This window comes from Carassius auratus, unplaced genomic scaffold, assembly GCF_003368295.1.
Source record: "Carassius auratus strain Wakin unplaced genomic scaffold, ASM336829v1 scaf_tig00214327, whole genome shotgun sequence".
NCBI lineage: Eukaryota > Metazoa > Chordata > Actinopteri > Cypriniformes > Cyprinidae > Carassius > Carassius auratus.
This window is the reverse complement of record NW_020527617.1, coordinates 1,153,126-1,170,843: the sequence shown is the minus strand read 5'-3', so window position 1 is coordinate 1,170,843 and position 17,718 is coordinate 1,153,126. Positions and strand designations below refer to the sequence as shown.

At 37.7% G+C, this 17,718-nt stretch overlaps 1 protein-coding gene across 6 annotated transcripts in view; it reads right to left on the bottom strand.

Annotated features, from left to right (window-relative positions):
* Window positions 1-452: 452 nt before the first annotated feature.
* Window positions 453-17,718, bottom strand: part of LOC113091844 (zinc finger protein 704-like) — a 56,396-nt gene continuing 39,130 nt past the window's right edge. For 2 of the 6 annotated variants that reach the window (XM_026257500.1, XM_026257501.1), the window contains exons 5-9: window positions 16,801-16,901; window positions 13,986-14,244; window positions 11,163-11,273; window positions 10,675-10,772; window positions 453-7,409 (exon numbers count right to left, since the gene is read on the bottom strand). In XM_026257500.1, coding sequence (XP_026113285.1) covers window positions 7,298-7,409; window positions 10,675-10,772; window positions 11,163-11,273; window positions 13,986-14,244; window positions 16,801-16,901 — 681 coding nt within the window. In that variant the 3' untranslated portion in view covers window positions 453-7,297. Of the gene's footprint in view, window positions 7,413-10,674; window positions 10,773-11,162; window positions 11,274-13,985; window positions 14,245-16,800; window positions 16,902-17,718 lie in introns of all 6 variants that reach the window. The other 4 variants (XM_026257497.1, XM_026257498.1, XM_026257503.1 and 1 more) reach the window with 3 other exon arrangements.

The window sequence follows — 17,718 nt, the reverse complement described above, 5'->3', positions numbered from 1 at the left end:
TAGAAAAATTTGTTCCTTTGTATGTCTGATGCCTAATAAAGCACATGACACGCAGTTCTTTTCCAGAAGTCTTTTTTTTTCAATAATGTTGCAGCTGAACACTAGATGGCACACTAACTCTTACTTTCTCAAGGTGACTTTAATACACGTCAATTTTTTTAAGCATTTTTGCAGAATGTGGGGTTGAAACAAAATCGTTTTTATTAAACGTATTTAAATCTATTATAAGCTCAAACCGTTTCCCAGTCGTTAGACTTCTACATAATATCCTAAAGACTATTTTAATGAGTCTACCACAGGTTCTTCAAACACTCAAAAACGTGGAAGCTTTGTGTGCTGCTTTTTCGGTTTGTAAACACAGTGACAAGGCTGTTAATTAGCTCTTATAGTTTCTGAAATAAGCACATTACGCCATGTTATAATTTAGATTAATAAACACACACCAGCAGATATTGTATAGAAAAACGGCTGTCGAAAAAAATCTTTTTATTTTTCCATGACCATTAACCTGGAGCTCATATGAACACAGGCACCTTGGAAAGGTCTTTACACCAAAGAAAACAACGAGAGCGGCAGTGACGAGCACCACAACATTATCACCAGAGCACAACAACAATGACCGTTTCTATTTACACAGCTCAGAGTAAAAACGAGTACAGCAAGTGAGATAGATAGATAGATAGATAGATAATAACAGTCACCAAGCGTTTTCGCCCTCAGAAGGACGGGAGATCTAAATCTACTGAACTTTGGGAAAAGAAATAAAACGGTGCAATTAAGATAAACATAAGTCATTGTACATAAAGCAAGTGTTTCCAGTTAATGTATTGCGATATTAGATCAAGTCCAGATAATGAAATATCAGCTCCCTCTCTGGTCATATATCCAGACTAGTGCGTAAATGCAAGAAGTGTAAAAAATAACTTATTTCCGTCAATTATGTTATATATTTTTTTAGGTTTTTCGCGTGAACCTATTAACTAACCATAGACTGTACTAACGCATAAAATTGCATAATTGAGTGAACACAGACTAGACACTCACAATGGCAAAATATAGTGGCACGAAGCCGCAAAAATACCCTCTAATTAAGGCCCTCGTTTCTGCTGATACTTGACAAAGTTGAACAATTAGGCTACATTTGTGTGCGTTCCATCAGAGATCAATGTTTCTGGCTAACAGCCTTCAGCAGCGATCTTCATTATTAAGAAAACCCTCTGAAATGCAGGAAGGCAGGAATTTCAATAGCAACCCAAGCATTTGGGAAGGGTGAAACATTTCCTTTAGATTTGAGCTAACACTGAAATGTACATTGTACCCATAAAGCTGTTTGGTTTGGAAGCGAGCTCTGTGGTAACGCCACTTTTGACGATGGACCTACTTTTTCCTGCAAAAATGAGCTTGTTTTGCAAATGTGAACGCACCTTAATGGTGGATTAATAAAACTCTAGATTGTACGCATTGTATCTTAATTTTACATTGTGACATGTATATAGCTTATTTGTCCTATGATGTGGTATGTCTAATTTGAGAAGAAAAAAAATAATCTTTGGGTTTCTTGATTTTGAACTTTTCATAATTTCAATTGTAGCCTACAATTTGTAGGCCTAATTCTCAGTTCGTTAGTGTTAATGTCACAAATGTATATCCATAATATGGTACAATCAAGTTGAACTTTTTGAAAACCTGCCAATTTCAAGGTTGTCTCTCTTCAGAATAACAATATTGTAATTTATGAGCATATAAATATACCATCCATTTATTCATAGCTACATACAATAAAATCTGTCCCCCATCAATGACTTTATCCCTCACATTGGCATAGAGACATCAAGTACCTTCTTCAATGAACAGCTTCAATATACATACAGTCAGTGTGCAATTATGAATAATACACAGTTCTTGAAAATAATCTAGACATTGCTTACTCATCAAAATAATTTTGGTAAATGGCATGGGTCACCCAAACACCTCTCTTCCTTTATGGCTTTACAACTCGACTGCTGCATTATTATTATTATTATTTTCTTTTTTTAGCAGCAGCATGGAAAGATGAAGACATCCTGAGTTTTCCCTTTTTCTCTTTACACAGTAGACTTCCATCATGTGCACAGGGCATCAGATAGATACCCGTTCTTAACATCAAACAATACTTCTAAAATCAGGAATGTCAAAAGAACAGACAATGGGACAGACATCTGTGAACTAAAAACAAAAAGCACAGTTTGGGCTGACTACATTGGTCCTTGAGGTGAACCGATCCTCTCATTATATCATATCATTTTGAAGTGCTTGTGTAGTATCCGGCTGGTGTTTGTTATTATCACTTGTGTTACGATGGTCAGAAGTTGGTTGTTTTATCATCAGCATCTGTTTGTTTTTATGGTACTATAAAATCACCACATCTGAGCACATGATGTTAAGTATAGAACAGGTCTCAGAAGAAGCCACACAAATTTTGGCTTTCGGCCCAGATGCAGTGGAATGATTTCAGAATGTGGCAGTTTCTATCATCGCTTCAGCCAATCAGACTCTTTTAAAGACTTTCTGGGTTTCAGAACATAGCGTGAAAATGGGCGACTATGAAAAAATGCTGAAATCACATGATGAAAACACATTTCCAGAGGAAGTGGATTTTTCAAGTCCTTCCTATAGTAACAGCAGCCTGCCTGCCCTGTGCCTGTTTTTACAGATAAAACATCACAAACAACACATTCATAAATCCAGATCTTATTTTTTGTTTCTTTTCTTCAGCATGCACATGCAGTATTAAAAAATACAGTTAGATCAGCAAATTACTTGAAAAAGTGTAAAAATCCAGTGCGACAGTCTTCGAGTTCTTGAGGTTAACATGGTTCTTGATTGACGAAGGTCAGCAGTGAGATAATCCATTCAGAGCGCTGAGCCTACATTCCCATAGTGTCTTTTGGGATCTTATTTTCAAGATGTAAAGGCTTGAGACTGAAATGTGTCACATAATGTGTCCTGGTTATTCTCTGATATCCTTTGAGATAGGGCTGCATGATTAATCAAAATAAAACCATCAAAAAATAATCAAATCACAAAGTCTGCGATTTAAATAAATATATGCAATGCATGTTTCAGAGTGAAGCACGCCACAGTGTTTGTTAACACATGAGCAGCTCATGATCTGGTGTTTTCAGTGCCTTTTGCAGTAAATTCTGCTCCACATAAACATCTCTGCATCTACTCCTAAGCTTGAGTCGCTTATAACATGCATTAGTGAAGTCAATATGCAGCTAACATCTTCTTATAATGACAAACAAGCACAGAAAACCTGTTTCCCCAAATCATGCAGCCCTACTTTGAAAGATGATGGAAATCATAAATTGGTATCTGGATCCAACCAAGCTTGCGATTCATAATGCTAAGCTCTTTTGTGCGTGGTCCTATCTGTTAGGCTGGAGTTTTAGTCTCTGACAATAATGGATGATCTCACTGTATAAGCGTCTTGTAAGAGAAACACTCCCCAGTCCTGAAAACGCAGGCGTATTCAACAAACCCCTGTTTGAAATGTTGATTTAGCTCGTTTGCCGCTGCGTTTCCAAAACTGGAGATGAAAACAACTACGATGTTGTAGCTAAAAATCGTTAACAAAGCACAACTTGGAAAAGACCCCCCCACCCCACCAAATTCATCAAAAGCTATTCATAAAAAGCAAGAGCTAGTCCTCAAATCAGTAAAAAAAAAAAGGGGCCTCCACTCCCACACGTTTAAATCCAGACAAAATGCTGAACTCAGACAGGCCGACACCAGAAACATTCCTTTGCTTTTCTGTGCATCTCCACGCACAATCTCAGACCTCACCAAGGCACAGTCAGACTCCTATAAATCCTCATACAAATACATTCCTGAAAGCAGTCAGAGGGACTGGCCCCCCTCCACGGAAAACAAAAACCAAACCTCTCAGGGCCCCTTTCCGCCTAGGAAAGACATGAGCTGATCATGTACCACAGGAAGCCGGCAGCCATTTCATCGGTAGTATGCATTGCAGAAGAACGACAGCAGTGATTAGAAGCCCTCTAAGAGAGAGGAAGTTCCATCCTGATGCTGCGGTTTCATAACAAAAAGATTTCAATGTGAAGTCTGGAACTCGACTACAGGCTTTGTTTTTTTTTTTTGCAGACTCAGTCCGATCACTCGTGCCTCTACTCGTTCTTGCTGTTTGTGGCTCGACACGAACACATCACTTATGTAAGTGGACTACTGAGTGGCCCATCTGCCATCTGGCTATAGCGGAGTGACGGTTTGGAGTTACACAAACCATTCCGTCTACGCAAAGACAATCAGATTGGGTCAGTCTGACCTGGGATATGCACACCAACTCTAAACATCTGCACAGATCCAACACTAACACCAACCAAAGACATATTTGTATCTAATTAAAATAGCACTTTTGGGTTTTCCTCACACCAGTTAGTGGGAAAAGAGACGGCGCTGTGTGGTTAAAGTTAAAGTTCAGAACAGGAAGCATCTTAATATGTTTCTCAGGATCTGTGTTAAAGTAGCTTAGAATATGGCTCAAAACAGTTACACATTTTGAGTAATACAATAGTATAATTAGTTATTGTTAATTAACCCTATATAGTATGTTTACACAGAACCAGAGAAGACTACTTCGGTTAAAGACAGCTAACACCTCAGCGTCCTTCTGGATCTGAACAATGAAAGCTTTGTACTGTGTTACTATGAGAAATGGACCAAGATTGGCATTTAAGAACAGCACTAGTACTAAATACTGTATACTAGTTAGCTTATATGGGTATTGTAGGTACATTATATACTGTTGTGAACAAAGTTGTCAATAAAGAAAGTAAATTGTGAAAAGAAGACCGCTTGATATGCACCGCGTCTGTTAAATTTCACATTGTACAACAAAGACCTGTGCACAAGTAAACTAGCACCCCTAACTTAATAAGAGTAATGCGCCGTGATCAAGAACTGATCAAAACTGCAGCCAATACATGAGCACCATGGTGACAGGTGTGTGAAACATCATTAGAAACCCAATGCACTGTGATCTTAACTTCACTTAACAGCTTATCCGAGGCAAGAGCACATTTTTAGGTAACCTTTAGGCAAGATTTAGAAATCTATTCCCAAAACTAATTCCTAAAGGTTTTTATTTGTAGGAAATGTGACGGAAGGAGTTTCCCCAAGTATATTCCGGGTGTAAACAACTGTAGACATCAGCTTATGTAAAACGCCTGTGAGATCTCCCAGACCCTTTGGTCTATTATAGCACCGGGAAGGGAACAGAGGGACAAGCGGCAGCCTCTGAGATGTTACCCACACCAGGGGCCAAATATGCAGCTTTTAATTATTAAACCTCATCTTCATCTCTGGCAGGAGATCACAAAAAGTTTCAATAAACACTGGAGTGCTAGAGCCCTTGGGTACTGGTGTGTGGCTTCAGCATAGCTGTGCTTTCACAAACAGCTTGCCTCCAGTCACATGGAAAATGCAAGACCCTGGAGACCTTTTACATGCTAGATCTGTTGAATCGTGTCAACAAAATCTAAAGAAAGGAAAATTATAGATCAAAATGCTGAAACGGTCATGAACCAGATCCAAACCACATCCATATCAGGTGTGAAATCAGATTAAATCATAATTATTTAATGTGTTTTAGTGTAAATGGTCAAATCAGGTTCCAAGTAGTTTACTGTAGTTTTAGATGTTTGTGAGTATCTTTTCATCACTTTGTCAGGATTCTGGTTATGACATTCCTAAATAACCCATGTAGATAATAGGATATTGATTACATAGTGCAAACAAATGGATCTAAATTTAAATTGGATTTGTGTGCAGTGTGAGTGCAGAGTTACTTCATTCTACCAATATATTGAATATAGAATATACCACCAAGTGTTATTCTGGGCATGAAACACTGGTTTTTATGAATTCAATACACACACACACACACACACACACACACATTGATAGTAAGAGAAAGTGGAACCATGTGATGAACAAAACAGATACAGCCAATGAGCTGATCACAATAAGCGCTGTTTGCATGTACATGATGAGTTAATTTGCTTGTACTGATGTTATGTAGACACCAAACAAGTGGCAGATAACAATTGCCAACAGAGTTGTCGTATTCCATAAGTGTCAATGTTGCAGGACTTAATCATTTTCATTCCATCCTGGTCATCCTTTGCAAAGAAGCCATGATGAAAAGACATCCATCTTCCTGTGACCAATGTTCTGCCGTGTTACACAATACTGTACCAAATACTGAAGAATAACAAAACCACATCTGAGTGCTTCCCAGCTCCTGTGCTGGAGTAGATGTGGCATTTGCTATTTCTATGACTTCCTACTTGAACCTGTGAGGTCAGGAAAAAGGTGCGAGGTAAAGAGCTCTTCAGTTCTCAGAGGTAAAATGAACCACTTTGTAGAGTTTCTTTACTTGGGTTTGTTGGTCGAACCTCTCTAGGCAACAGACTGTGACATGGATACAGCGGGTTCATATATGGCTCTAACATGAATGCAGTTCATTCTGGCTGATGGAGTCCGAAGCGAAGGAGAGGTATCGAACTGCTGGTTTTGCTTTTACTGATCGCATCCCTGAAAGAAATGTCCTATTGGTAAACGCAAATATAAATCCAGAGATATCCTATGTAGGTGCAATTGCTTGTTTCGGCACAGCTGAAAGTCCTTCTCTTCCCATACTTTTCTTTTTTTTTTTTTGCATTGATGGATTTTTATTCAGGGGAGGTGTCCAGTCAACATCCCAAAACAAACCCCTGTGGGGGTACATTCTTTGAAAGACAGGGTTTTCTGGCTGTCCAACCCTTAACCTTTAATAAAATGGGCAGAAGGAATGCCAAAAAGTGCCCATGGAAAAAGAAACACGTTCTCCAGTTGTGTTTTATAGCATTTCAAAAGTCTGAAAGAGAGCTTTTTTCTCTTTTAAAAAGAGCAAAGACAGAGGCCGGTCTTGCCTTGGCTGGTCCTTACAGAACTGACAAAATGTTTTTAAGCAGTATACTGAACACAAACAAAAAGAGATGGACCACAAGACTTTTTCATTTTTGCAGTGTAAAGCAACTCTCCTCAAAGGAAGAGATGGAAATCTGCAAAGATTGGGAGTGCATCCGTTGGTTTTGGAGGAAATGCATAAGGGTTTAACCCTCGAAGTCCATGTGGGTTTAAGGTGAAGCAGGGTGGGGCTGTGGTCAGTAACAAAGAGAAGGGACGCATTTCATTATGCTATGCATGCAAAGGAAGCCCACCCTGTTGTTGTGTTTAAGCTGTCACAGCGGTTTCAGTCAACAAATCTCTGGCAGGCTTTCTTCCAGCGGCAGGCCGTGCACCACATGTCTCTGTTTTCCATGCCGTACACCTTACGACACTTCTTTCCCTCGCCTCGTGACTTCCTACAGCGCAGCACATGACAAAACAAAAACAGTTTTACAAAGAATTTTCAACATATAAAAGCAAACAGTATTTTTTTTCTGAAATGTACTTCCTTAAAAACAATTTGGATGAATAATTAGTTGTTGCTGGATCTTACTGTGCCACATCTGGAGCTCAAGACAAGTTCATTTGAAGCTTGTGACTTTTATGTTAAGACATGGATAAAGTGATCTTAAAATCATGATCATAGAAGAGTAACAGATATTTTGAGGTCACTAATATGACTGGAATTTTTTCATGTGAGTGTACATCATTTTAATAATAATAATAAAAAACTAATCATCTTTATACTATTATACAAGCAATATCTAATCAAACCCAATAAAATAAATGCGAAACAAGAAACAAATAATACAATTAGGGATGCAACAATCAAGTTCTGGCTGATAATTATTTTCATGTCATGGACCGCAACTAATATTTCTAAAATTCAAATAAAGCACTAAAAACCAAAATCAATTTTTCAAATGCTACAATTGATTTTAGGCATCTCAAAATTCTAAATGTACAGTAAGTATTATGTACAGTGTTATTAAATCGAGCATTAGAAGATGATAACTGTAATCTAAAATGTAAAAACAGAGAAATGAACATTCATAATTAAATATACAATATCAACCAATTGCAATAAGTAAAAAAAAAAAAATCTAATATCAGATAACCAATAAGGTACATTCCAGTATCGGAGTATGATCCTACCACCTATTAAAGAGATACTTCACCCCAAAATGAAAACTTTGTCATTAATTACTTCCAAAACCATAAAAGCTTTGTTCATCTTCGGAACACAGTTTAAGATATTTTGGATGAAAACCGGGAGGCTTGTGACTGTCCCATAGACTGCCAAGTAAGTTACACTGTCAAGGTCCAGAAAAGTATGAAAGACATAGTCAGAATAGTCCATCTGCCATCAGTAGTTCAACCGTAACATTATGAAGCAACGAGAATACTGTTTGTATGCAAAGAAAACAAAAATAACTTTATTCAACAATTCGTCTCCTCTGTCTCTCTCCACATCACTTTAGCGACATTTTGGAGAATATGAGCTGAACGCAAGCAGTGACGCAACTGACACAGAAGAGCGTACGTGCTTGCGTTCAGTAGATGTTTTCCAAAATGGCCCTATGGTATACGGAGAGACACAGAGGAGACAAATTGTTGAATAAAGTCATTGTTTGTCTTCACATACATAAAGTATTCTGGTCGCTTTATAACGTTAAGGTTGAGCCACTGATGGCAGATGGACTATATTCTGACGATGTCTTTCATACTTTTCTGGACCTTGAATGTATTTTAGTTGGCAGTCTATGGGACAGTTACAAGCCTCCCGGTTTTCACCCAAAATATCGTAATAATTGTGATTGAAAACTAGAGTTGTTCCGATTCCGATACTAGTATCGGAAATATCTCCGATACCACAACAAATTCTGGCATCGGCATCGGCGAGTACATGAACCCATATACCGATCCGATACCATTTTCTTAAAAAAGACCTAGTTATGACCGCAAGCTTTGCCTAACCGCTGCACGGTTCTTCTTCGCTGCTAAAAATGCATTGAAAACACAGGAAGTTGTGCTGTGTTGCCACAAGCAACCCCTGTTTAGAGCAGCGAAGAAGAAATGAAAACGCGTTAGCAGCCCTTATCTATATATGACTGGATCACTCATCACATTCTAAACTGCCAAAAGACAGTGAAGCCGCTACTATATTATAGATCAGTGGTTAGCAGTATGTCTCTATAGTACCGGTAGTTACAGACTCTCGAGTATATTCAGTACCGGCAACTGCGTTCAGTCGCTTCCGTGTAAGTCAAAACGCAGGGCTCCAGACAGTAGCCGAATATATACTAGTGTCTGTGAATATTAAACTGCAAAATACTATTTAAATATTACTCCCGCAAAATCTACATCTCTGTGGGTGACTGGCACAGATGCGCGAGAGCTCGCTGTTTTGTAGTCTCTGCTGTGTGTCATGAGGACACGAACGCATAAACCGTCACTTCATGAGAATTTACCGTTTCATTTGAGAATACTGTCATATCATAAACACAGACACTCAAAGATCTTCATGGCAGCCCATTAAAATAAATGTTTGGTTTACATGAGTAAATTGACAATATATAAAGCTACTGTTGTAGCCTACAGTAATAATAATACATCTCTATAATAATAATAATTATGCCTAGATGGTTGCTTGTTTTTTACTTGTTTTTTACTTGTTAGAGATTATCTGATTAATAGATCTTTTTTTATATTCCTAGACTTATTTGTTGCAGTTTTTTTATACAGTTATATTGTAAAACTTAAATACCTTTTTTAGTTTGCGGTGTTAGATTTTTGGCTGCATTTGAAGTTCTTTTTTGCATAAGAAAATAAATAATACTGTCAAATTCATGTTAGATAATAAAAATACTGTAATAAATACAGTAGTTCACCATGTATTTGTTCATGTTTTATTGAGGGATCTGTCTGAAGCACACCATAAAAAAATTCTAGCAATTTACACAGGGCTAGTAGTATATACAGCTGTATATACAGATATACACCCAGGTATCGGATCAGTACTCGGTATCGGCCGATACCCTGAGCCCAGGTATCGGAATCGGTATCGGGAAGAGAAAAAGGGTATCGGAACATCTCTATTGAAAACTAACAAAGCTTTTACGGGTTTGGAACGACATGAGGGTAAGTGATTAATGACAACATTTTCATTTTGGGTGGAGTATTCCTATAACACCACTGGGTTTACATACTTTTCACGTGCTTCTAGCATCATACCAAGAAACTGGAACTTATTGATTATACTTTGCCACAGTACTTTGAGTTTATGACGTGCAAAAAGATTCTTACTTCTAGACCAGGGATCCTCAAATCTGGACCTCGAGAACCACTTTCCTGCAGAGTTTAGCTCTAACCCTAATCAAACACACCTGAGCATGCTAATCAATGCCAATTTATGTCTTTGGGATCATTAGAGAATCCCAGACAGGTGAGGTTGATCAGGGTTGGAGCTAAACACTGCAGTGCATTGGACCTCCAGGGCAAGATTTGAGGAAGGGGGATCTAGACACTGTAAATAATGTACAAATATCCTTTACAGGAGCCACACCTCCAGCATTCCCGAAGTCTAACCATTTTATTGAGCCATTTTAAAGTACTTTTTTCATTCCTTCAAGCGTAAAACTCTTACTTTAAGGGTGAAAGGAAGTGTAGTTAAGACTGTACCTGAATGAGCCTGCAGCTCTGGGGGGAGACGAGAGCACTGCAATGGTTTGAGAGCGCTGCTCCCCAAAGCCCTGCGTCCGGCTGTGAGTGGGAGAAGCCTGCAGTCAGACAAGAGAGAGAGTTAACATCCCTCACACAAGGCCAAAGACATCATTCATCCATTCCTGTTCATAAAGCACAATTTATAGAGACACTGAACATTAAATGCTGTCTGTTTAGCATGTTTTGTGAGTATTTGTGTATTCGGTTGTGTGTCAGTGTTGATATGTTTGTCAGACTGACTCACATCTCACAGTTGTGTTTGCACATTTGATTTACCTGACTTCACTGTCATTGAATGAAAGCCCAAACTGTGGTAGATCGGTAGGCAATTATGAGACACGATCGGTCAGTACCAAAAGGGACAGCCTAATGCAAGGCACACTGGACTTCAGTGTGTGCATGTGTGTGATGGCCACATGAGCGTGTGTGTGTGTGTGTGTACTCACAGGGGTGCCAGTAAAAGTGACGGGTGGGGACTGCCAGGAGATACTGAAACTGCTGCTGGAGGGGGTGAAGCCAGTGGAGCTGGTGGAGGGGATGGTGACAGGGGCTGTGGCCTGTGGAGTGACAGTCACACTGATATACTGTAGTCTCTACGGACCTGCGATTATGATTGGGCTACATGTATGTGATAACCATTTAAGACAGCATCTTATGTTAAAGAAATATTATATTATATTATATTCAGCTGTGGCATGTGATGTTGTCAAATCACTATAGCCAATCTGGTGGGTTACTTTTCTTCACTCATTCAATTCTTGGGGAAGTTAATATAAGCCAAATCTGCACAGACATTGTGATATTCTTACTGTCCAGCTGATCTCTCCAAACATCATGCACTTTGATCGCACCAACTTAAATTCAGTTATATCACATTTAAGCCCATAAAAGTCTTAAATGGTACAACAAAGTCTTAATTATTATTTCAAGAGGACTTAAATCTGGGGACGGAAAGACAAGAATTGCAATATGGCTTTATGATGATTAAACTTCAAAAGGCTGTGATTTCATTGAATTAAATATGAGCACTGCACGTTTCAGAGTCAGGTGCTGCTGTTCTGCCATTACAGTGGAAACTGCTATATTCTGCCGCTGCTGCATTTTCAATAAGCCCTTCTGCTGTTTTTGTGCAGACCATTGTGAATATCGATCCATGTTTTTATGCTGTAAATGTGAACAGTTGGATCAACAAGCTAATATTAATGCATTTTAAAAATCGGAACAATTAAGAAATTAAGATACATTTATGTTATTAAATTAAAATAATAATTGATTAGTAACAATTGTTTAAATTAATGTAATAAGCTAATTGATACTTTTGACTCATACCTTTCCTTAAAAACTTTTTTAATTGTGTGACAAGTTGTAACTGAACTATACATATGGGATTACATTTTTATTTGTACTAGGGATGTTCATTTTAACCAGTTAACCGTTAACTGACTGTTAAGAATTTTGACCGATTAATACAATCAGTTAAACGGTTTAAAAATTCTTTATCAAAATATTATTATTTTTTTGTTTGTTTTTAAAGGAAACATGTCACACTTTTTTTATTTAATTCAGAAATAGGCCTAATGCCGACACGAAATGTTAACAAATATTATAATAAACACTGTAAACATAGCTATGCTTTTTTAGTTCCCCTCACTCAACAACAAATCCTTTCAATTAACAGTATTTAGAAAAGAATAATAATAAAAAATAAGCAGCTACAATATAGCTATATAAACAATAAGCCAAAACAAATTCATTTAGGCTGAAACGAAACTGAAACCAGGGTCTCTCATTCGACACAACATCTAATGTTTCCATATTCGCAATGTATTTGAATGCCAAATTTTTATTTATTAGGTACTTCACTTGCATTCCAATATCCACATAAAACAAAATGTTTTGCATAACATCATGGCAGTACTGCAATAACACTTAATTGCACAGATTTTACTTCATATTTAAACTGAGTAGTGGGTTTTATTTATTTATATATTTTTTTGGCTTACTGTATTTTATCATGATAATGAACAGGGCTGCATTGTCAAGGTAGCAAAGCTTAACTGTGAGCGTGCATACAGCGCCGGGGAAATCACTTAAATTATTTCCTTCTAAGAGTGGAAGCAACTTCTCCTTTTAGCCAAAGATAATCCGAATTGTAAAATGTTTGCCTTTATTTGTGTACATTCACAATAAAAATTAATCTTTGTGCTTTTTGTAAAATAAGCCTAAAGAAAAATATGATGCCACTTTGTGCCATCAGGTTTCCTTTTGCGCAGCACAAAAATGAATCGAAACTCTGCATAGTTGCACAAGTTTTCGTTCATTTTCTTAATTTATTATTTAAGAAACTATATTTAAGTACACATATTTCTCGTATAGGGCTATTTGTTAATATATATATATATATATATATATATATATATATATATATATATATATATATATATATATATATATATATATATATATATATATATATATATATATATATATACATATATATATATATACATATATATATATATACATATATACATATATACATACATACATACATACATACATACATACATATATATATATATATATATATATATATATAGCCTAGCTTTATTAATGTATTTCTCCGCTCGCAGAAGCGCTGCAAGTGTGCGATGTAAAATAATATGACCATGTGAATCCTCATGTTTAATTCAATTCTAATATAAAATAATCTTGTTGGTTAACGGTTAATAAACGGTTAATGCGTGTCGGTTAACGGTTAGGAAAAATAACTGAAATGAACATCCTTAATTTGTACAGGTCTTAACAATGTCTTCAGCATGAATTACATTTAAAATATATTAAAATTGAAAAAATATTTTTTTGACTGTTTCTGCTCTATTGTTGATCAAATAAATGCAGCCTTAGTGAGCGTAAGACACTTATTCCAAAAACATAACAAATCCTATTAACCCCAAACCATTGATATGTAAACCCATTAAAAGGAACATGTAATTTCTCATAATAATTCTCCTCAAGTGTGACCTTTTCATGCTTTATATTGTGATCGAGGGGCATTTTTGTGCACAGCTTGACCTGTCTTCATATTAAGAGGATGATCTGATATGAAATGTTCTGCTTGCTTTCTGTATTTGCATACAAATATTAGGTCATATCCATATTGTATTTGTCTAGTGTTTGTGTTCTGAGAGCATCCGAGTGAATCTCTCGAGTGATGTAATGTTATGTAAATGTACATGGCTCATCGTGATTGGATGGGCTGTCTGTACCTGGTAGGCGTGGTCTGTGTGAACTAGGTAGAGTGCGCTGGGAGCGGAGCGGCTAAGAGGGGTGGTGGTGCCGTTCTCACTCTTTGCACCGTTAGTGCCATCCGGCTGTCTCTGGTCCAAACCTGGCGGGGGGGACAGCACAGACGGGGACACAGGAGACAGACTGCTCAAACCGTCCGCCACAGAGTCGGTGTTCAGCTTAATCTCAGTGTAGTAGAAATCCTCTTCTCCGTCACTGCACTCGGAGTCACAGTTCCTCCTGAAGAGAGACAAACCACTGAAACATTTTAATACTGACTCTGTGATTTGCTTTCATTTAATGTGCACCTCTAACATAACCTATACAAAGTTCTGCACTATACTATATAGTCCAACACTATAATAATTCAGCACTATATTTTACATACTGTACAATCATACAAAGGCAAAGCTGAGAATAAACTAATTTACATAATCAAAAAAATACATTTTGATTGACTTCATAGTGATTTTAAGAATGATTTAAACAGCCAAACCTGTCTGTTACAGGACAGATCCTACACTCAGACCTTCACATACCATAACTGGACATACCATACTAAACAACATTAATGGTGAACTTAATGGTCCAACAGTTACAGAATGCGTAACTGTTTCTCATGTCCTTGTACTGAATGATATTTCTGAAAGATGAGATAATAGAAATCCTCCCGTATCTTCCAGCAGTACTGACACTTGTGCGCTTTAATTAGATTTTAATTTAATTACCTTCCTTCACAATCATCTGGCCTTTGCCGTCATTACTTTGTGCCCAGCAGTACTAATGTAAGCGACGCGTGGAATTCCTGCTGGAATTAGTCTCATGCTCTGACATTGACTCAGGAGCAGGCTGCAGTCTCTTATCTCTCACTATAGACTGTCCAGGGTTCACGGTGATGGATGTCAGCTAAGAGATGGTGTAACACGTGTAACACCATAAAAATATGCATGGGTTTCTGTCTGATGTGAAACATATTTGGGAAAACTTTTCTTTAGCAATACATGTAAATCTTTAAGTCACATGATCCTTCAGAAATCATTCTAATATGATGATTTGCTGTTCCAAAAAAACATTTTATATTATTGAAAACAGTTGTGCTGCTACATACATTTGTGGAACCACAATAGGCTACTTTTTGTTTCAGAATTCCTTGATGAATAGAAAAGTATTTAATATATATATATATTAGGGGTGTAACGATACGCGTATTCGTATTGAACCGTTCGGTACGACGCTTTCGGTTCGGTACGCGGTACGCATTATGTATACCGAACGGTTCGTTGGAGTAATTAATTATATTTGAAAAAAAAAAAAAAAGAGAGAGAGAGAAATATAATGATATGCGTTCAACAAGGTAGCCCAATAACCCAAACAACGTAACAGGCAACGCCCCTGACACTCCCGAAGAAGAAAAAAACACCATCTTATATGTTTATGTTAGGCTACTCAGGAGGCGCTCGCTCACTCAGTACGCGCTGAAGGCTCGTTGCAAAATAGCCAATGCGTTTAACAGACTAGAAATGAGAAGATCCTCCAATAACCAACAGGTCTGGTGTTTGGGTGCACTTTGGATTCCCTTTAAGCTATAATGGTGATGGCAAGAGAGTGGTGGATAAAAAAACAACGGTATGTCGCATCTGCAACATGACAGGGTACACCAGCGGGAATAAAAAAAAAAAAAAAAAAATCTGGGATATATGCGTCAGTACTATCTGGGAAAAGACGAAAAAAAGGAGAAACATGCACGCAGCAAACTATCCCTGCAGCATTTAGACACTATAGCTTACAGGGAATCCAACCCAAACACCAGACCTGTTGGTTATTTTAGGATCTTATATTTCTGGTCTGTTAAAGGCATTCGACATTTTGCAACGAGCCTTCAGCGCGTGCTGAGTGAGCGAGCGCCTTAGGGGCCGTTCACATATCGTGCCTAAAAACGCATGGAAAACGCTAAGCGCGTCTTTCTCCTCCTTTCCAAAGCGCTCGGGCAGAAGCGCTCATGAGGCGTCTGTCTTTGCTAAGCAACAATGACGTGCTCTCTCCATGAGACGCGGAAATTTCAGCGAAGGATAAATGGATTTGCAGCTCTAAAAATCGCTTGCAGTAGCTCTGCTACTAAATTTATTTCAAAATTGCAATCCATATACAACTATGATCAGCTGATCCTTCATCTTGGCTGAGCTCTCAACGTTGTTACGGGAAAGGATGAAGCTGATTGGTTAGTTCTTGTCACATGACCCGCGGTGCGCTTGCGGCATTCTGAAAAGTTGAGATGTTTTTACATTTTGCTGTATCTAAAACGTATCGAACCGAACCGAACCGTGACATCAGTGTATCGTATCGAACCGAACCGTGAATTTTGTGAACCGTTACACCCCTAATATATATATATATATATATATATATATATATATATATATATATATATATATATATATATATATATATATATATATATATTTATATTTATATATTTATTATTATTATTATTATTATTATTATTATTATTAATGTCTTTAATAATACTTTTAGTTCTGTACTGGTAGTATAAATAATACTGACCCAAAACATTTGAACAGCAGTGTAACAAACACCCCTCTCATCAACTGTTTATTTTTGCCTTAATGCACAAGGCAAATAAGGCAGACTCAATAATATAACTGACATAAAAAGGAGTCATGTTTGTACTGAAAATAATAACTATAACTATTTAAATATGGTGCACTGCATTACATTAATGCCTAGTTAAAATGTATTGTGGGTGGTTAGTGATTAACAAATTTTTTCATGCCTTACCCCAGATGGACGGTTCGAATGTGCCTCTGGATCCCGGCGGCTGTGCTCAAGACCTTCCCACAGTTCTTCCACAGACACTTGAACATCACCTTCATGGAGTTCTGTCAGGGACACAGGTGCACAGTGAGTAAACTTATCCACATCAATCAGCAGACCACTTGTACCCAGAGTTCAGACGATCACAAAGGACTGATACAGGAGGGATGCAAGAGGAGCGATCGGAGCCCAGAGCCTCAGCAGGACACGCACCTTTAGACGTCTCTCTTGCTTTATTCTGAGGCTGGTAATTGGTCGGCATTGAGAGTGACACTATAGCACAGTCTTTCAAAGCTCATGTCATCTTTCACACAATGTATCTGCACTAATTACACAATAGTCTTATGAGAGCTGCAGCTCCCGTGTCAAAACTGCACTCTTGTTGAAAGCACAAGTGAGCATAAGTGAAGATACTTCGATCTCTCAACATATGCTATTATGCCAGTGGCATGCAGTCGTTTGTTTACCACTGTCATGACGCTAATTTAATTTTCACTAGATAGCCATTGTGTTGATCTGGCAAACACGGCAGCTTCTTCCCGCTTAATCAGTTCATCATGTCCCTGGATGACAACAGCACCGCAATTCCCAGTGCTATAAACCAGCTTCTAATTAATTACGGTTCAAACTGGCTGCCTGGTGTCCTCGTGTTGAAGTCAACTCTCTAGAAGGCAGCTGAAGGTCAAAGCAGAAAGCTTTGGTATTTGTCTTCTTTTAGGAAAGGCACTTTAGAGGACGCTGCCAGGAATGACACTGAGATATGACTGATTGATGGGTTGGGATGCAGCTAATTATTCCACAGCAATCCTACAAATTATTCTAAAAGGAACGGCACTTCTTTATTATCAACAGAGTTATTAGATATTTTTGTAAAAATAGAGT